The sequence below is a fragment of the Calonectris borealis genome, chromosome 3 (genome assembly GCF_964195595.1).
Source record: "Calonectris borealis chromosome 3, bCalBor7.hap1.2, whole genome shotgun sequence".
NCBI lineage: Eukaryota > Metazoa > Chordata > Aves > Procellariiformes > Procellariidae > Calonectris > Calonectris borealis.
In genome coordinates, this window is record NC_134314.1 from 33,432,973 (window position 1) to 33,454,661 (window position 21,689).

Below are 21,689 nucleotides of genomic sequence, written 5' to 3' on the forward strand. Positions count from 1 at the left end.
CCAACACTCGGACCGGCCAACACTCGGACCGGCCAACACTCGGACCGGCCAACACTCGGACCGGCCAACACTCGGACCGGCCAACACTCGGACCGGCCAACACTCGGACCGGCCAACACTCGGACCGGCCAACACTCGGACCGGCCAACACTCGGACCGGCCAACACTCGGACCGGCCAACACTCGGACCGGCCAACACTCGGACCGGCCAACACTCGGACCGGCCAACACTCGGACCGGCCAACACTCGGACCGGCCAACACTCGGACCGGCCAACACTCGGACCGGCCAACACTCGGACCGGCCAACACTCGGACCGGCCAACACTCGGACCGGCCAACACTCGGACCGGCCAACACTCGGACCGGCCAACACTCGGACCGGCCAACACTCGGACCGGCCAACACTCGGACCGGCCAACACTCGGACCGGCCAACACTCGGACCGGCCAACACTCGGACCGGCCAACACTCGGACCGGCCAACACTCGGACCGGCCAACACTCGGACCGGCCAACACTCGGACCGGCCAACACTCGGACCGGCCAACACTCGGACCGGCCAACACTCGGACCGGCCAACACTCGGACCGGCCAACACTCGGACCGGCCAACACTCGGACCGGCCAACACTCGGACCGGCCAACACTCGGACCGGCCAACACTCGGACCGGCCAACACTCGGACCGGCCAACACTCGGACCGGCCAACACTCGGACCGGCCAACACTCGGACCGGCCAACACTCGGACCGGCCAACACTCGGACCGGCCAACACTCGGACCGGCCAACACTCGGACCGGCCAACACTCGGACCGGCCAACACTCGGACCGGCCAACACTCGGACCGGCCAACACTCGGACCGGCCAACACTCGGACCGGCCAACACTCGGACCGGCCAACACTCGGACCGGCCAACACTCGGACCGGCCAACACTCGGACCGGCCAACACTCGGACCGGCCAACACTCGGACCGGCCAACACTCGGACCGGCCAACACTCGGACCGGCCAACACTCGGACCGGCCAACACTCGGACCGGCCAACACTCGGACCGGCCAACACTCGGACCGGCCAACACTCGGACCGGCCAACACTCGGACCGGCCAACACTCGGACCGGCCAACACTCGGACCGGCCAACACTCGGACCGGCCAACACTCGGACCGGCCAACACTCGGACCGGCCAACACTCGGACCGGCCAACACTCGGACCGGCCAACACTCGGACCGGCCAACACTCGGACCGGCCAACACTCGGACCGGCCAACACTCGGACCGGCCAACACTCGGACCGGCCAACACTCGGACCGGCCAACACTCGGACCGGCCAACACTCGGACCGGCCAACACTCGGACCGGCCAACACTCGGACCGGCCAACACTCGGACCGGCCAACACTCGGACCGGCCAACACTCGGACCGGCCAACACTCGGACCGGCCAACACTCGGACCGGCCAACACTCGGACCGGCCAACACTCGGACCGGCCAACACTCGGACCGGCCAACACTCGGACCGGCCAACACTCGGACCGGCCAACACTCGGACCGGCCAACACTCGGACCGGCCAACACTCGGACCGGCCAACACTCGGACCGGCCAACACTCGGACCGGCCAACACTCGGACCGGCCAACACTCGGACCGGCCAACACTCGGACCGGCCAACACTCGGACCGGCCAACACTCGGACCGGCCAACACTCGGACCGGCCAACACTCGGACCGGCCAACACTCGGACCGGCCAACACTCGGACCGGCCAACACTCGGACCGGCCAACACTCGGACCGGCCAACACTCGGACCGGCCAACACTCGGACCGGCCAACACTCGGACCGGCCAACACTCGGACCGGCCAACACTCGGACCGGCCAACACTCGGACCGGCCAACACTCGGACCGGCCAACACTCGGACCGGCCAACACTCGGACCGGCCAACACTCGGACCGGCCAACACTCGGACCGGCCAACACTCGGACCGGCCAACACTCGGACCGGCCAACACTCGGACCGGCCAACACTCGGACCGGCCAACACTCGGACCGGCCAACACTCGGACCGGCCAACACTCGGACCGGCCAACACTCGGACCGGCCAACACTCGGACCGGCCAACACTCGGACCGGCCAACACTCGGACCGGCCAACACTCGGACCGGCCAACACTCGGACCGGCCAACACTCGGACCGGCCAACACTCGGACCGGCCAACACTCGGACCGGCCAACACTCGGACCGGCCAACACTCGGACCGGCCAACACTCGGACCGGCCAACACTCGGACCGGCCAACACTCGGACCGGCCAACACTCGGACCGGCCAACACTCGGACCGGCCAACACTCGGACCGGCCAACACTCGGACCGGCCAACACTCGGACCGGCCAACACTCGGACCGGCCAACACTCGGACCGGCCAACACTCGGACCGGCCAACACTCGGACCGGCCAACACTCGGACCGGCCAACACTCGGACCGGCCAACACTCGGACCGGCCAACACTCGGACCGGCCAACACTCGGACCGGCCAACACTCGGACCGGCCAACACTCGGACCGGCCAACACTCGGACCGGCCAACACTCGGACCGGCCAACACTCGGACCGGCCAACACTCGGACCGGCCAACACTCGGACCGGCCAACACTCGGACCGGCCAACACTCGGACCGGCCAACACTCGGACCGGCCAACACTCGGACCGGCCAACACTCGGACCGGCCAACACTCGGACCGGCCAACACTCGGACCGGCCAACACTCGGACCGGCCAACACTCGGACCGGCCAACACTCGGACCGGCCAACACTCGGACCGGCCAACACTCGGACCGGCCAACACTCGGACCGGCCAACACTCGGACCGGCCAACACTCGGACCGGCCAACACTCGGACCGGCCAACACTCGGACCGGCCAACACTCGGACCGGCCAACACTCGGACCGGCCAACACTCGGACCGGCCAACACTCGGACCGGCCAACACTCGGACCGGCCAACACTCGGACCGGCCAACACTCGGACCGGCCAACACTCGGACCGGCCAACACTCGGACCGGCCAACACTCGGACCGGCCAACACTCGGACCGGCCAACACTCGGACCGGCCAACACTCGGACCGGCCAACACTCGGACCGGCCAACACTCGGACCGGCCAACACTCGGACCGGCCAACACTCGGACCGGCCAACACTCGGACCGGCCAACACTCGGACCGGCCAACACTCGGACCGGCCAACACTCGGACCGGCCAACACTCGGACCGGCCAACACTCGGACCGGCCAACACTCGGACCGGCCAACACTCGGACCGGCCAACACTCGGACCGGCCAACACTCGGACCGGCCAACACTCGGACCGGCCAACACTCGGACCGGCCAACACTCGGACCGGCCAACACTCGGACCGGCCAACACTCGGACCGGCCAACACTCGGACCGGCCAACACTCGGACCGGCCAACACTCGGACCGGCCAACACTCGGACCGGCCAACACTCGGACCGGCCAACACTCGGACCGGCCAACACTCGGACCGGCCAACACTCGGACCGGCCAACACTCGGACCGGCCAACACTCGGACCGGCCAACACTCGGACCGGCCAACACTCGGACCGGCCAACACTCGGACCGGCCAACACTCGGACCGGCCAACACTCGGACCGGCCAACACTCGGACCGGCCAACACTCGGACCGGCCAACACTCGGACCGGCCAACACTCGGACCGGCCAACACTCGGACCGGCCAACACTCGGACCGGCCAACACTCGGACCGGCCAACACTCGGACCGGCCAACACTCGGACCGGCCAACACTCGGACCGGCCAACACTCGGACCGGCCAACACTCGGACCGGCCAACACTCGGACCGGCCAACACTCGGACCGGCCAACACTCGGACCGGCCAACACTCGGACCGGCCAACACTCGGACCGGCCAACACTCGGACCGGCCAACACTCGGACCGGCCAACACTCGGACCGGCCAACACTCGGACCGGCCAACACTCGGACCGGCCAACACTCGGACCGGCCAACACTCGGACCGGCCAACACTCGGACCGGCCAACACTCGGACCGGCCAACACTCGGACCGGCCAACACTCGGACCGGCCAACACTCGGACCGGCCAACACTCGGACCGGCCAACACTCGGACCGGCCAACACTCGGACCGGCCAACACTCGGACCGGCCAACACTCGGACCGGCCAACACTCGGACCGGCCAACACTCGGACCGGCCAACACTCGGACCGGCCAACACTCGGACCGGCCAACACTCGGACCGGCCAACACTCGGACCGGCCAACACTCGGACCGGCCAACACTCGGACCGGCCAACACTCGGACCGGCCAACACTCGGACCGGCCAACACTCGGACCGGCCAACACTCGGACCGGCCAACACTCGGACCGGCCAACACTCGGACCGGCCAACACTCGGACCGGCCAACACTCGGACCGGCCAACACTCGGACCGGCCAACACTCGGACCGGCCAACACTCGGACCGGCCAACACTCGGACCGGCCAACACTCGGACCGGCCAACACTCGGACCGGCCAACACTCGGACCGGCCAACACTCGGACCGGCCAACACTCGGACCGGCCAACACTCGGACCGGCCAACACTCGGACCGGCCAACACTCGGACCGGCCAACACTCGGACCGGCCAACACTCGGACCGGCCAACACTCGGACCGGCCAACACTCGGACCGGCCAACACTCGGACCGGCCAACACTCGGACCGGCCAACACTCGGACCGGCCAACACTCGGACCGGCCAACACTCGGACCGGCCAACACTCGGACCGGCCAACACTCGGACCGGCCAACACTCGGACCGGCCAACACTCGGACCGGCCAACACTCGGACCGGCCAACACTCGGACCGGCCAACACTCGGACCGGCCAACACTCGGACCGGCCAACACTCGGACCGGCCAACACTCGGACCGGCCAACACTCGGACCGGCCAACACTCGGACCGGCCAACACTCGGACCGGCCAACACTCGGACCGGCCAACACTCGGACCGGCCAACACTCGGACCGGCCAACACTCGGACCGGCCAACACTCGGACCGGCCAACACTCGGACCGGCCAACACTCGGACCGGCCAACACTCGGACCGGCCAACACTCGGACCGGCCAACACTCGGACCGGCCAACACTCGGACCGGCCAACACTCGGACCGGCCAACACTCGGACCGGCCAACACTCGGACCGGCCAACACTCGGACCGGCCAACACTCGGACCGGCCAACACTCGGACCGGCCAACACTCGGACCGGCCAACACTCGGACCGGCCAACACTCGGACCGGCCAACACTCGGACCGGCCAACACTCGGACCGGCCAACACTCGGACCGGCCAACACTCGGACCGGCCAACACTCGGACCGGCCAACACTCGGACCGGCCAACACTCGGACCGGCCAACACTCGGACCGGCCAACACTCGGACCGGCCAACACTCGGACCGGCCAACACTCGGACCGGCCAACACTCGGACCGGCCAACACTCGGACCGGCCAACACTCGGACCGGCCAACACTCGGACCGGCCAACACTCGGACCGGCCAACACTCGGACCGGCCAACACTCGGACCGGCCAACACTCGGACCGGCCAACACTCGGACCGGCCAACACTCGGACCGGCCAACACTCGGACCGGCCAACACTCGGACCGGCCAACACTCGGACCGGCCAACACTCGGACCGGCCAACACTCGGACCGGCCAACACTCGGACCGGCCAACACTCGGACCGGCCAACACTCGGACCGGCCAACACTCGGACCGGCCAACACTCGGACCGGCCAACACTCGGACCGGCCAACACTCGGACCGGCCAACACTCGGACCGGCCAACACTCGGACCGGCCAACACTCGGACCGGCCAACACTCGGACCGGCCAACACTCGGACCGGCCAACACTCGGACCGGCCAACACTCGGACCGGCCAACACTCGGACCGGCCAACACTCGGACCGGCCAACACTCGGACCGGCCAACACTCGGACCGGCCAACACTCGGACCGGCCAACACTCGGACCGGCCAACACTCGGACCGGCCAACACTCGGACCGGCCAACACTCGGACCGGCCAACACTCGGACCGGCCAACACTCGGACCGGCCAACACTCGGACCGGCCAACACTCGGACCGGCCAACACTCGGACCGGCCAACACTCGGACCGGCCAACACTCGGACCGGCCAACACTCGGACCGGCCAACACTCGGACCGGCCAACACTCGGACCGGCCAACACTCGGACCGGCCAACACTCGGACCGGCCAACACTCGGACCGGCCAACACTCGGACCGGCCAACACTCGGACCGGCCAACACTCGGACCGGCCAACACTCGGACCGGCCAACACTCGGACCGGCCAACACTCGGACCGGCCAACACTCGGACCGGCCAACACTCGGACCGGCCAACACTCGGACCGGCCAACACTCGGACCGGCCAACACTCGGACCGGCCAACACTCGGACCGGCCAACACTCGGACCGGCCAACACTCGGACCGGCCAACACTCGGACCGGCCAACACTCGGACCGGCCAACACTCGGACCGGCCAACACTCGGACCGGCCAACACTCGGACCGGCCAACACTCGGACCGGCCAACACTCGGACCGGCCAACACTCGGACCGGCCAACACTCGGACCGGCCAACACTCGGACCGGCCAACACTCGGACCGGCCAACACTCGGACCGGCCAACACTCGGACCGGCCAACACTCGGACCGGCCAACACTCGGACCGGCCAACACTCGGACCGGCCAACACTCGGACCGGCCAACACTCGGACCGGCCAACACTCGGACCGGCCAACACTCGGACCGGCCAACACTCGGACCGGCCAACACTCGGACCGGCCAACACTCGGACCGGCCAACACTCGGACCGGCCAACACTCGGACCGGCCAACACTCGGACCGGCCAACACTCGGACCGGCCAACACTCGGACCGGCCAACACTCGGACCGGCCAACACTCGGACCGGCCAACACTCGGACCGGCCAACACTCGGACCGGCCAACACTCGGACCGGCCAACACTCGGACCGGCCAACACTCGGACCGGCCAACACTCGGACCGGCCAACACTCGGACCGGCCAACACTCGGACCGGCCAACACTCGGACCGGCCAACACTCGGACCGGCCAACACTCGGACCGGCCAACACTCGGACCGGCCAACACTCGGACCGGCCAACACTCGGACCGGCCAACACTCGGACCGGCCAACACTCGGACCGGCCAACACTCGGACCGGCCAACACTCGGACCGGCCAACACTCGGACCGGCCAACACTCGGACCGGCCAACACTCGGACCGGCCAACACTCGGACCGGCCAACACTCGGACCGGCCAACACTCGGACCGGCCAACACTCGGACCGGCCAACACTCGGACCGGCCAACACTCGGACCGGCCAACACTCGGACCGGCCAACACTCGGACCGGCCAACACTCGGACCGGCCAACACTCGGACCGGCCAACACTCGGACCGGCCAACACTCGGACCGGCCAACACTCGGACCGGCCAACACTCGGACCGGCCAACACTCGGACCGGCCAACACTCGGACCGGCCAACACTCTTTAGGAGAGAGTTTCTGTACGCGTAACTCCACAATATCTTTTAAGTACACTTATGGAGGTCTTCCACAGTATTTAGCATGCCTTCTCCTAGGAGTAGACCATGAAAACATGTAGACGCGTTTGACTTCCTCCTACTAACTCCTAGAAGCCCAAGTCTTGTGTCAGTGACTCAGTATCTATCACTTACAGTATGCAGAGAAAACTCCATGCAAACGTCATCCAGGTTATACCAAATACTATTTTGGAGAAATTCTTAGTCAAGAACTTTTTTAACCTAGGAACCACCATACAGTAACTATTGCTGACTTAAGGAAATACTTTTATTTAAGAAAAAAGGCATGGAAAATTGCTAGTTTAGCATGGACTTTAAAGCACACCCAAAGAGATCCCGGTATAATTTAGCAGACAGTCCTTGGAGGAGTCCCAGGAAGGTTGGGATCTACCAATGGCATCCTTTCACCATTCAGAAAACTTTACCAAAAGACACTGAACATTAAGCTCACTCCAACAGGTAGGATTTACTTACTAGAGGAAGAAGAGGTACACAACACAGCTCCAGGTTCCTGTCAGTTGTTTCATCCTGATTCTTTATGGTACACACTCGGACCGTTGGACAGTTTCCAATTCTAACCCTTTCTGAAATAGGTTTTCCTTCCAAACACAAGGCGACATGCCGTTTTAGAGCATCTGCCAACCACTGATCATTCTTCAATCACTCAAGTACTGGCAGACACATTCTATTACAGCTGGTTTTATAAGAATTAACACACTAAGGCACTATGGCTTCAAAGCAATTAGTAGACTGGTTTCGTAAGTAAAGCTTTTAGGTTACTGAAGTCTCACTTCAAAAAACAGTTATTTCAAATTTCATTCTGAACGTTATCTCATTTATTATTCTACCAGTACAAAGCCATTCTACTTTTCTATCAGTCTAGCCAAGAAACCAGCTGGGTATGAGAGAGAGAACAGTGTTCATTTGGAGTAATGACTCTGGGGCGGGGGGGGGGCGGGAAAGAAACCAAAAAAAACCAAATACACATCAAAAAAACACACCACACTTTTCTACATTTAGTGATAGGTTTCTCAGTAAATTGCAATACAGGTAGTAAAGTAATCCTTAATATTCTAAAACATCAGTTAAGCCACAGCCTCCAAATTCTTGCTACAATTAGATGTGACTTGGATTAAAGGGCAGTGACCTATGTGTACCAATTATTCATACTATAACTTGCCAATATAGCTACAGGAGGCAAGTAAGATCTGTATAGTTATCACTGCATTTTCAGGAGAGATAAAAAAGTACTGGTATTCATGTCATTAAGTACAAAAGAAGATTTTAGTTCTGCTCATCCTATTTATTTAAAAAAAAAGTGCCAAGACCAAATACTTTTGTAAGAGGATATGAGTAGAAAAAAAGGGAAAAGTATTACAAGACTGGAAGAGTTGTTTAACTTATTCCTTCTCAGCTTTCATGTCCCTATGCTGCACAACAACAGCAGGGGACTAGACCTAACGATGCAGGAGAGATATTAAGTGGTGTTTTTATATAGGAATGATGGAGACTTCTGAAAAATAATTTAACTATTATGTTCACTTCAATGCAGCTCAATTGATACAAATGTGCATCAACTCCTCCAATTAAGATCACTAAAGAAAAATACTTTTAAAACCATCTTTAAATCTCTACCACCATCTGGAGGATACACTACGAAATAAAACATTAGTCCTACAATATTTCAAGTAGACCTGTCCAGATAGGCCAAAAACAAAAGCAGTTTTTCAGGTTTAAGCTCAAATCTATTCCAAAAATTAGTTCAGGATTTACCAAGAGACATCTTGTTTTAAAAAGAGACTTAGTTAGCCCAAAACATCTTACGGAAATTCATCCATCAGTCTCAGAAATCTATAGCAAATGGTCCGTAGAAGAATTATAACACTGTTCCACGTTAGAAATTGTGAAATGCTTGGGCTGTTTAACAAGACCTTAGCAACCTAATGAGAGTAGAAAGCAAATACAAAGCAATTCCACTATCTATAGTGGAGAATCTTTGTGTAAGATAACTAGTATTTAAGCAGTTCCTTTCTGAAAACAGAAGTTTGTTACTACTTTTGGCTTTAGGCATCTCTCAGCATGAAACTGCACATTCCAGTTTCTGTTGCTATCGCTGGCAAATAATAAGTATTCTGTAACTTAACAAAAAAAGTCCACTATTTAGAACCAATTATTTCCTGATCTGAGAAAATTTATTCAAAAGAGCCAACCCATAGTCTTCCAAGAGAAACAACTTCAAGTCGTGGGAAATGTAACCAAAAGCAGGCAACTACCTCTTGAGTTCATTGACAGAGGCAGGCATTTCATTCAAACTGTGACAAGTATCACTCTTCTATAGCTACCTCTTACATATACTCATTAGTATTATAACTTTTCCAAAGTTCCATAAGTACAATTAAAATAAACTGATCTAAGACTACACAGAGGTTTGGTTTTATTAGATTTTATTTCAGTTGATTTTTTTGCCTCAGTTTTTTTTAAGATTGTCACTCTTGAATCAACTCCTTTAGAGTACCTCTTATTTTGAATATTGTAGTTGCTTAATCTGAACACTTACAACTAAGTGTTACACTCACGTTGCACGAACTTTATACACGGTAGACAAGTTTCACACTGCTGCGTGTGTTAAGCGCCATAAAAGTTATGGCAAAACCATGTGTTTCCCTTAATGGGCCTCTAAATACACACACAGGAAACATGTTAACAGTAGATTATATGACAGAAGCCATTAGCTTTTTCATGGATTGGCCTTCAGTATATTTGCATTTTTACGGGGCTCTTGAATGTAAGAAAATTCACTGAAGGGCACCAAGTGTAAGACTCATGTTTAACGAAAAAGGGATAATCAAGTATGACCCCTAAAAACTTCATGCCTTCACTTAAAGGTCCCATTAATTGGAAAAAAAAATTAGAAGTTAAAAATACTTACTGTAGTATCCATAAAGTACAGTGTCTTCAATTTGTCTTGAAACATTAGCATCAGCCCAGTCCTAGTAATAAAGGATAGAAGCATTTAACATCAAATGAAACTGAAGAACACTTCATTCAATAGCGTTTTTATAGAACTGAAAAAACTGCTCATATCAAATACTTAAGGAAAAGCATTAAGCACCCAGTTTGCCCATTTTAAGTGTTGGAGTTTAAATTAGAGCTAATTCACTTAACAAAGACAATTAACGATTGTGCTGTGTTAACACTGTTGCCCCTTGTCCTGTCACTACAGGCCCTGGAATGCAGCAAACTGTGCTGCAAAACTGCAGTAGTATCCCCACTGCTTACACTCACTTTGGCTGTTGACCTCATACTTAAAGTTTTATTTTTTTTTTTCAGATTAAGAATCCTTAGTTACCATAGATTATATTGTCAATGCACTATTGAAATAAAATTATTAGTGAGTATCACTTCTAGCAGCTAAGAATTTACTTTTGTTCTGTACTTAGTATTTAAGTGGCACTCTAAATACCTATTTTTATGAAACTAATTTTTGTTTTCTACATATCAGAGAATGCAGCTACTGAGTCTGAAGCTCAGTCTGAACAGTTTTTCAAAGTATTTTGTAGAAGACAACTGGAGGTATGGTTATTTGCAGTTCTAGCCTTTTCCTCTGGACTCTGAGCACTGCAGTAGACACTAAGCGTCAAAATCAAGTCCTTGTGGGGACAAAGTTGTCCTCAGGATCAACTTTCTACAAACCCAACATATGATAGGCTTGGAAGCAGTGTGGTACATTAGAAAAAACTGCACAGACGACTAAGCTTGTTGCCCAGCCCAGTAGTTGGATGCATGGGATTTAATTATATAATTGACACATTTACATCTGCTTTGCAACTCTTCAGAAAATATGCATGTGCAAAGCATTAATGGAAGGACCCAATCAAGTCAAGGATCCACTCATTTTGAAGTCAATACCTCTCAACCACAAAGCACTAGTTTTATATCAGTAAAGCTGACACTGGGAATCGCTAAAAAAGCAGCCCCAAAATCCCACTTGAGGCTGATATCCACATTACTGAATTTCAGTCACAGAAATGGCACCACAAACTAGGGTTTGGGAACACCTTCTAGAAAGAAAAGTCAGATAATCAAAATAAAAATGTTTTCTAGATGCAACTTAATAGAAAGGGCAAAGTTAAATTTGATAAGCAAAATTTGCTTTGTTAGGACTTCGAATTAGGAAGAAAAATTAATTCTGTACAGATGGCCCCTTCTAAGGTATCAAACATCTATTTTTCAAGCATGTAAGTCTAGATATGAACAGTATATAAAGATGCATTCTTCTGAGAATCTCTTCAGTACTTCACTTCCTGTTACTACTTTATTTGGCAACACTACAAGAAAATCACTCATTAAAGAACACAAATACATAGAGCTAGATATAAAAAATGCTACTTCTAAAAAATTACTAGCTACAGAGGGCTAGCAAAAGTGCAAATGACTGGGCATAAAGGAATAAATATAGGACAGTTTCTTAAAGGGAAGATTTTACAGACCAGAAAGAACATCGAGTAGTTTTGGCAGCTCCCAAGCATGTTGTGCTAATTCCCACAGTATCTTGATAACAGTGTCTCTTAAGATCATCATAGAATGGTTTGGGTTGGAAGGGACCTTCAAAGATCATCTAGTCCAACCTCCCTGGCATGGACAGGGACACCTTTCACTAGATCAGGTTGCTCAAAGCCCCATCCCACCTGATCTTGAATGCTTCCAGTGATGGGGCATCCACAACTCCTCTGGGTAACCTCTTTCAGAGTCTCAGCACCCTCACCATAAAAAAAAAAATTTCTTCTTTACATCCAGTCTAAATCTACCCTCTTTCAGTTTAAAACTGTTGCCCCTTGTCCTGTCACTACAGGCCCTGGTCAAAAGTGTTTCTCCATCTTTCTTGTAAGCCCTCTTTGTATACTGCAAGGCTGCAATAAGGTCTCCCTCGAGCCTTCTCTTCTCCAGGCTGAACAAAGCCAACTCTCTCAGCCTTTCCTCACATGAGAGGTGTTCCACCTCTCTGATCATTTTTGTGGCCCTCCTCTAACAGCTCCATGTCTTTCTTGTACTGTGGGCCACAGAGCAGTACGCACAGCAGTTCTGTAACAGAATAGCTATGACTAAACTTCATATATACAGATGCAACAGAACTTAGACATAAGAATGGCAAATAGCTTTTTATTATGCTCAGTTGTAGCTTACAAACTTTTATTTTTATTAGTTATCTACCCAGTTAAAGTCATCATCTCCTTTTTCAGAAGTATAAGCCTTTACTTTTTAGTTTGACCAAGACTTGAATTACATGAATATTCAAGTTAGCTTCAGAAAAATAGTACCCTAAACCAGGTATTAGAAAAAAGTTATTGGATTACTTGATACTATGCACAGTAGCAGAGCTTAGACACTAACTGTATGCCAGTCTTAGTTTCTGGCCTAAGCACTGAAGCTCTTCACATAATACCAAAGGGCAGACCGTTTTCCTGAAGTTCCTATCCAAAGAGTCACATGCTGATCAAGAAGCCATAATTCTTAACAGCAGTTAGTAGAATAATATATCTCAAATCTTACCACAGAACTGCAGGAAACCCATCCATGTGCGTTAGGATTTAGATCCTACAACTCCCCAAATGTAACAGCATTGATATCCTTTATTTGAACAAGAGCAAAAGTTGATCTTTCAGATCTGCGTTACTGGGGGAACTGTTCAGAGAATGGACGTGAAAATACAACTCTAGCTATGTTGGTAACTGTACCCAGCCAGAAGGCTGAAGTCAGGTTCTTGCCCCCATCCCTTTTTTCTTCTCTTCGAAAGGAACTATTGGTTTAAGGAAGCTAAATGTTTTGTAACTTGATCATTGGCAGCCAAACTCAGGGATTGAATCCAGAGGTCCAAGTCTGCCTGTACAGCTTAAACGTATTCCAGAATTGTTCAAGTCTTGTGGGATCCACTCTATATGTAGTCAAGATCAAGAAAGTAGTTATCCAGAAGCAAAATTCTTCAAAAGCTAGCGATTTTGGAGACAGACCAATATAACTGAATTGGTGAGAAAAGAAAAGATCCAGTACTGTCAAAACTTCTTTCAATTTCTATGCATAGGCTTTTTCCAAGCTGGTAAGCTAAAGCCCTTTCAGTTGTTGTAAAGATGCATGCACTAATACAGAATGTATGAAAAATGCAAGTGAGCATACTCCTTAAAGACTGCACACGATAAGACTTAAACAAGTTTAACATTCGCTTTATCAGTTCTCTGAGAACTGCCTAAACTCTCACGGAATATGGGCTTGATGACATACATAAACACTTCATTTTTCTATTATCTCAGAAAATCAGCACCACCTTCCTTCATCTTACTAAATTAAGACTTCCAGTAGGCCACTTTACATTAAGCTTTTAAAGTTCACCACCTGAAATAAATTAGATTATCATCCAAGTGGAATTTGAGTAGAAAAGTATACATGCATTTTGGCATCTAATCAGCAAAAAGAAAGGATAAAAAAATGTTTTAGCAGAAGGGACAGGAGCAACACCTTAAATGTCTGTCAGGTACACAATAAACCCAATCTTTGAAGGTTGTCAGGCTCAAGCCCAACAGTGTTTCAACTGAAAAATTTCTAGGCATTTGTATGAAAATATTACGATCAAATTTTTTCTGGTGTAAGTTAAGAATACATACACAGAATATTAAAGTGTTTAATTTGCCTAGTGTTAAAAATTAAGGAAATGCATTGCTTTAATTGCAAGACTGAACTGAACAGGCAGCACTATTTACTTTCAAGTACGTATTTGGAAGAGGTCTCTCCTATGAGCAATGGAGACATTCAAAACCCAATCAAGAATAAGCAAGAAAAGCAACAGTAAGACCTGAAGTTTAAGGGGCACACTTCCGTCTTTACAGGAAGGGGTAGCTAGTAATTAAGATACAACAGGGCTTAACTGCCAAAAATCTGCTTCTCGTCCAACTCCAGAAAAGCATTAAAACATTGTATCCTGTAATAAATGCTATTAAAGTTCTACATCTGTAATAGCTTTTCTTTTTGTTGTTCAAATTGAGTTGTGTATAGGACCACAGTAATATACTAGGAAACATACATTACAGCATATTAAAATATTGAGATGTCATCTTACATTAAAAGATGTTAAGATGCAAAGATGTGTGCATTCCACCATTGTGTACATGTGCCTGAACTTACAAACTTTCCATTATTCTGCACAAGAAGAATCTTAATGCAAGCCAATTTAATAGTATATCATATCTATTATGTCAGCTTTCAGTCAGCTGCTGAAGCCCCACATTTACACAAACTAAAGAGGTAGAAATCCATATTCTTACTGGCAAATTACCCATATGCACATATCATCAGCAACTCAAAAGCAGTAACCAGTTCATCTGGGCTGTTTCAAAAGCTAGTGACAGCAGCACTATCTTGTCAAAAGCAAGAAGCACTGCTACCTAGTGAGTGTTAGAGCTCTGACATTCTCAGCAGCAGCGCTGATATATCAAGTTGATAGGTATATGAATTTACTGGACGAGCACACCCAGGACTCAGCTGAGAACTCATCTGGACAGCCTCTAGATCTTGTCTGTTTTCTTCTCCATCCATTACGGCCCAAGTTTATAACATATATAGCAAATACATTAGAAGCACAATAGATTAGGAAGGTGAGAATTCGTTACTTCCTTCAACAGCACTTTAAGATGCGAAAATGTGACCACAAATTCCCTTAAGACCTGCAGAATTCAGGCACTCTGCACTATTCTGCTGTACTTCATTCTGCTCCATGCAGTTTAGCAAGCGTAGATCATATCACCTTTAAAATACCTGTGACAATGCACTGTATTGATAGATAAGGGAACCAACAAATTGCAAGGATATGTGCAACAAGTATGATGGCCTACATCAAGCTATTACTCTTAAGTATTCCTTAACACAAGCCATGTTGAAGGATTCAGGAAATTTGAATACAGTTACAAGTGTAAAAAGTAAATACATTAGTAAAGTGTTGCTACGTAAATACGGATATAAAAAAAGGCAGTTTAAGACACTTCCAGCTTATCTAAATGCTAAAACCAAAGCAAAGCTACCTCGAAAGATTCATTTTATAATTACATTCATAGAAAATTAGTTATGAAGAACACTTGCTTTCCCCAGCAATCATTGAGCAGAGTCTTCCTTCTCCCAGCAACCGTGTCCAGTTAGTGACTTATGTTAACATATTTCAATAGAACAGTACTATTCAAACTGTACAGATTGCTTTTGTTTGGGGAAGTTATCTGACAAGCTAATCTGACATTTCTGATCTTACCCACTTTTTGGTGAGGGAATGGCCATGAATTTCATTCTTCTGTCCCTGTTAAAGGGGACACTTCTACTGTCACTGCTGGACCCTGCAAGAATTTCATGAGTACCCAGTGAAGATAGCTCCCATTCTCCGCAAACGAGAGCTCTTAGTAGAGCTTAAAGGGGTGTAACATTCCAGGTTTCAGTATTTGTGATGTTTCATCAAATGTAGATAAAGCCATCATTCTGCTGATTAGCCTCTCCAAAGCTTAGCTACCAAAAGGAAGATACAATACTAAAGACTGGGGAGTGGGTCATAGCATGGTGCGATATAAACAAATTTCATATCCAGGTCTCAGATCTTCCAGCCTGTTACCTCCAAAATGGGACAGAGCCAGGATTTTGACTGCCAGATGGAGAGTAATATCCATAAACACACATATCTCAGCCAGTATCTGGCTACCATGAGTATTTTGGCCAAGTATTATTACTTCAGAAGTAGAAATTCCTACTCAGGACAGGAAGTATGGTCTCAGTTGATAATGATTTCTCAGCTAACACCTTTCTAGAATTAAAAAAATCTGACATTTCTAGTGGTTCTCTATTCTGAGCAGCTACGTAATGAGTATCCCCCAAGATGCAAAAAAGCTTAATACGATGGTCTGCAAAAAGGATCTCCCATTAAACAGATGCTATTCCTTGAATCATTAAGGAGACAACTGGCTTTTAACAGCTCAGGCAGACACCCAAGGTTTGTGAGGTGTTCAGTCTAACCGGACTGAAAGAAATGCCACTGGCTTTTAACTTCATAAAGTAGCAAGAATCCATACATTTCAAAAAGAAAAGTTCTCATCACCTCCCCTGCCTTCTGCTGCATCAACAATAGAATAAAAAAGACAGCGTGGTGATGATAAGGTCCTTGCTTCAAGCAGTCTTCCTGCTGCAAGACAGCATCAGCTATGTTTTAAACATTTATGAGACTTGTAGGTCAGACCCAGAGGTCTTGGGTTCCAGCAGCAACCTTAAGTCTTTAAGCTAGGGTGAGGTTTTCTGTTCCTAAGTGCTTGTTATACATCAAACAAGCTTTCAGATCAAACAGATCAGATCCAGCTGGATGTATCTGAAGTCCATTGCACAAACTAAAGCACTGTCAATGCAAATAGTCAAAACCTTTGAGATAAAAGTGGTGCTGATGAATATTATTAGGACTTTGCTTACAAGGTAACACTCAAGTTCTGATTAGTACTAGAGCCAAAAGCCTGCTTTCCTACTTAACAGCACTATGAATCAAAGAAATCCCAGCCTCCAGAAAAGGTGTTGTTGCAATGATTTCTATTGTACATAGGAATAATGAACACTCAAGTCCATGCACCACTGCTCCTTTCCTAAGGGACTACACAACTACTGTGCAAAACCTTCTAACACCAAAACTGCTCAATTCACTCACTATAAAAGCTTTAAGATAATATTTGATAAGTCTCACAAAATACTGTGAGAGACACCAACAGGTACCAAATGCCACAAGCCACTTGTTTATAGTAAAGAATATCTTGTCTTAATTGAAAGACGTATAAACAGTACATTAAGTTTAACAGTCCTGTCAAAATGGACAAAACCTCAAGGTTAACAAAGGCTGACGAAAGTACAGTATATGGCCCTTGTCAAGGAAGACACCTCGGAACACACAATGGAAAGGGCTACACAACACTGTTTTAAGTGAATTCATCCAGAAAGCAACATCATTTTGACAGCCTTCAGAGAAGGGTAATCTGCCTGGGTACTACACTTCAGACAATTAAGCCAATCCTTGTAGCCAGGACACATACCTTCACTTGCCACTGAACACACAATTCAAAATGAGAACTTTGAACCATCAGATTATGCCTCAAATTTAACTTCTGCTGTTAGTGTAACATGCTTCTCCCCAAGTTTGCTACAAGTTTGTTCACAGAAAAACCTCAAGAATATCTACAAGTTGATAGTAGAGTCACATGCATTAAAAGTGAACTGAAAGTCCACATATAGTACCTCTTCCTTGTAAGCTGAACATCCTTGACTTTCTCCTCTCTCTAACACCGATATTAAGAATTACAGTTAAGGTAATTAACTGTAGGGGAGGTAGAGGAAAAGAGTATGTACAGCAAAAAAAATTGTTTACCTAGGATCTGGATAACTGCCACTACTCCTTTGGCATAAGCTCTGAAATCATCCAGTTGGAAGGTTTTTTGAAGAACTAATGATTTATCTACTGAGAATATTATCCACATCTGCTACCTGGATCTGCCTCAAAAATTCACTAAGAAAAAGAACCTGGTGAAGACTTAACTCACTTTGGCCATTCAAAACAACAAAGGATTCTTGCCAGAGTCATAGTCCTTCAGACCCCAGCATCAGATATAAGGCTTTGGAGGTGCTGGGTCTGAAAGAATGGTCCAGAGGAACGGCAGTAGTCTCTTGGAAATATTCTGAACCCAATCCGATCTGTCCTACTTGTGAAGCAGTAGCAGAAAAGAAGCACATGTCACTCAGGACAGTGTTAAAAGCTTTAACACTTCATGAAGATCTCACATTAAGATGCTGTCAAGCTCCTAACTTGACACTACTCCTAAACTGAAACTAGCAAATCAATAAAAGCTATGTATTTACATACAAGTTGGTATGCTCTGACTGACTTCAGATCCATTCAACTTTATCAGGAAGGCCATGTTAATACTTCATGTCACAATTTCAAGACTTGTGTTGGATCAAATGTATTAATATCAGAAGATCTCATGTTATTGCTGCAAAGCTAGAAACTCATTCAGCTGAGCCTTAAAAGAGAAGAAAGAATTCTTCTGCAAGGCAGTATGGAGCAATTTTATTACAACAGGCCATCAGCAGCATTGACAAACATTAGGAACTAAGCAGGACCAAGAAGCCTCAGAAGCATAGGCAAAAGGTACTTTGAAGAAAGAAAAGCTTTACCACAAGCATGAAAGCTTGCTTTCAGGTACAATTTTTAAACAGAATCTACCCACGCCATCATATCGTAGCATATCGTGGCCATTAGCAAAGAAATCTAGCTCAAGAAAAACAGTATTTTAAGTACAGTAATTTTCCTTCTATTAGTCATACTTCCTTAAATAAGGCTGTAGTGACTTCATGACCACATTTTGCCTCCTATTCTCCTCACAAATTTGTTTCTCAAATCAGGGAATGCATACATTAACAAAACAGGTCTCCTTTGCAACAGGAAATTCTGCTTAGTCCCCAGATGTGCATTTTTCAGCTGGGCCTAGTTACATCATTGTTACTTCTCCAGCTAGTCAGGCTCAATTATTTCTTAATACTCAGTATCATTCTCATTGAACTGCTAATATCATGACATACGGAAGGTCTCTTCCATCTTTTATATCCATTTTAATTCTAAACAAACAAGGTCTGAAGACACAAACTTTTAACAATAACATTAAACAATAGCTAAATTTATTCTGTATTACCACTGAGCGATAAACACGACAAAAATCACATCACAGCTCAATTCTAAAGGCTTCTTTTGACTTGCATTTACATGAGCACCAGACAAAAGGTACTGTACTGGCTGCAAGCTAGTTCTGAAACGTTATCAAGGATCTGACAGGACCTAGGTTTTCCTTTGGAAGTAGGGCTGGAAGGGAATACAGTCTTTGAGTCTAGTGTGCAGGCATTTACCATCTGCTAACTCTCTCATTTGTTTCAGGATCATCTCTTTTACTATAGATGCAGGTAGGCTCCCAACTAAACTAAGCTGTTATTGAAATTATTAATATGCTCCAATATGACCTGTTTTTAATGGTAGTGTCACCACAAAGACACTGGGTCACTACCTTCAAGAACCCTCCTTGAAAATTAAAAAGGCCAATGCTTTAAGCATTGGGAAGAACTCTTACTTACAGTAATGCTTAGAGCAGACTACAGTGAGTACTCATCTCATTAAGAACTCATTTTGCACAGCAACCCCCTACAGTTTAAGTTTATAAAAACAGTAGTTCAGTTAAGGCAGTATCAGCCAAGAAGAGATACTACTGTATTCCCTTCCCCCAAGGGCTTTTCCAGATTTCCCTCTTTAAAAAAAGTGCTTATTAACTCAGGCTCCTCATTATAGGTAGATTAACACAGTAAATCTTTGTAAGTCTTAGTGTTTCAGTACCAGAATAAGAGAATGCTGGCAAAAAAAGACAATCAAAATAATCTTAAACTGCAAATGGGCAATACAGTCTGGTTTTGAACAAAGGGGCAACAAATTCCATTCTACAATGGCCTATTATGATGTACTAAAAAGCAACATTTAAGAGATTTATTTATATCTTCAGTATGGTATATGCACTCCTTTTAGCACAATAGAAGGAATGAGTGTTTGGAAATGAGTAGAATATCAAAAATAAATAGTAGAAGCGAAAACTGAAATACAGTTCAAATAAACAGAGCTCAGTGTTGCATTCACAGTACTAGTTCCCAGCTTTCCAAAGAACTCTGGCACTAGAACAGGTATTAGCATTGGTTTTAAACACTTTGACAACCCAAGAACATCCTCTTTCAACACAAGTGCTTCTTTTGAAGAGGCAATTAACATTTTTATAAGTCCATACCTTAAATGTACCATTTTGATTTTTCATATATGAAACCAAAAAGATGTCCACTGGTAGTAGTGCTGATGAGATAAGAGCAACTGCCAACGCAAAGATAGCTGTTATGGTAGAAATCACTTCACTTTCCCGCCGACTCTGATACTTGCGCACATAAACCCAGCAGAAAATTAGAATAGCCTGAAATACACAGGGAAAGATATTGAGTTGCATAATAAGGATGTCAGAAAGCAGGTACTGAAGTTAGACCCCGTATCTTGGTATTGGTGACTGGCATAGCACCAACACGCTTTTTACCCAAGCCCCACGCATCAGTGCTATATTCACCACACACAATTCGCTCTTTGTACCTTCGCCAAGAACAGCCTGAGCAACACCAAGAGCAGCACTCACACACGGAACAGGCTACAACACAAACAAGCAGCGCCGATCACCCAGGCAGGAAGGCACGACAGCCCCGCAGCCCCAGCTCTGGGCTCCGCTGTGCCCCACGGCACCACCGCCGAGGCACCGGCAGGAGCTGCAGGGCAGCGCTCGCTGCCGTGGCCGGCTGGGGGGCACGGGCCGAGCGAGGAGGGCAGGCGGGAAGCCTGGAGCTGGCACAGCGAGGGGCCGAGGAAGGAGGAGGGACCGGCGAAGGGGGGATCCCGCCGGCCCTGGGGAGGGGAAGGGGTGCGTGACTGGGGCAGCCACGCAGCCGGGAGAGCCGCCTCTCACCAGCAGCGCCAGGCCGAAGAGGCACCATCCCGTCAGCAGCTCCGAGGCGGCCGCCGCCATCTTCGCTTCCGCCAGCAACAGCATACCCGCCCCCGGGAGGCGGGGACTTTTAACGGGGCGGGCATCGCGTCACCATGGGGACCGGGCCTAACAACTGCCGGGCGCGCCGTGGAGTGTGACGTCACGTGCCTGTGACGGTGACAGGTAGCAGCTGGCGGCTCCTGTCCCGGTCTGGCATGTCCCGCTATCGGCGCAGCAAGCAGCAGCGAGGGGCTGGTAGCCAGGGGCTCGCCACGCAAGGACTGTCCGCCGCGTTAGTTTGTGACGCGGGAGAGGCGCGGCCGGAGGGGAAAGGTGACGAGAGCCCCTCCCACGCCCGGGGTTCGCCGCCGAACTGCGACGGGGTGGGGGGGCAGGAACGGCGGGTT

The 21,689-nt window shown here is 49.8% G+C and overlaps 1 protein-coding gene across 3 annotated transcripts in view; it reads right to left on the reverse strand.

The window, feature by feature from the left end:
• LMBRD1 (LMBR1 domain containing 1) overlaps nucleotides 1-21,353 on the reverse strand; it is a 99,395-nt gene extending 78,042 nt beyond the window's left edge. For 2 of the 3 annotated variants that reach the window (XM_075145286.1, XM_075145287.1), the window contains exons 1-3: nucleotides 21,262-21,340; nucleotides 20,548-20,724; nucleotides 10,608-10,668 (exon numbers count right to left, since the gene is read on the reverse strand). In XM_075145286.1, the coding sequence (XP_075001387.1) occupies nucleotides 10,608-10,668; nucleotides 20,548-20,724; nucleotides 21,262-21,321 (298 nt within the window). In that variant the 5' untranslated portion in view covers nucleotides 21,322-21,340. Of the gene's footprint in view, nucleotides 1-10,607; nucleotides 10,669-20,547; nucleotides 20,725-21,261 lie in introns of all 3 variants that reach the window. The other variant, XM_075145285.1, reaches the window with a different exon arrangement.
• Between the last annotated feature and the right edge of the window lie 336 nt (nucleotides 21,354-21,689).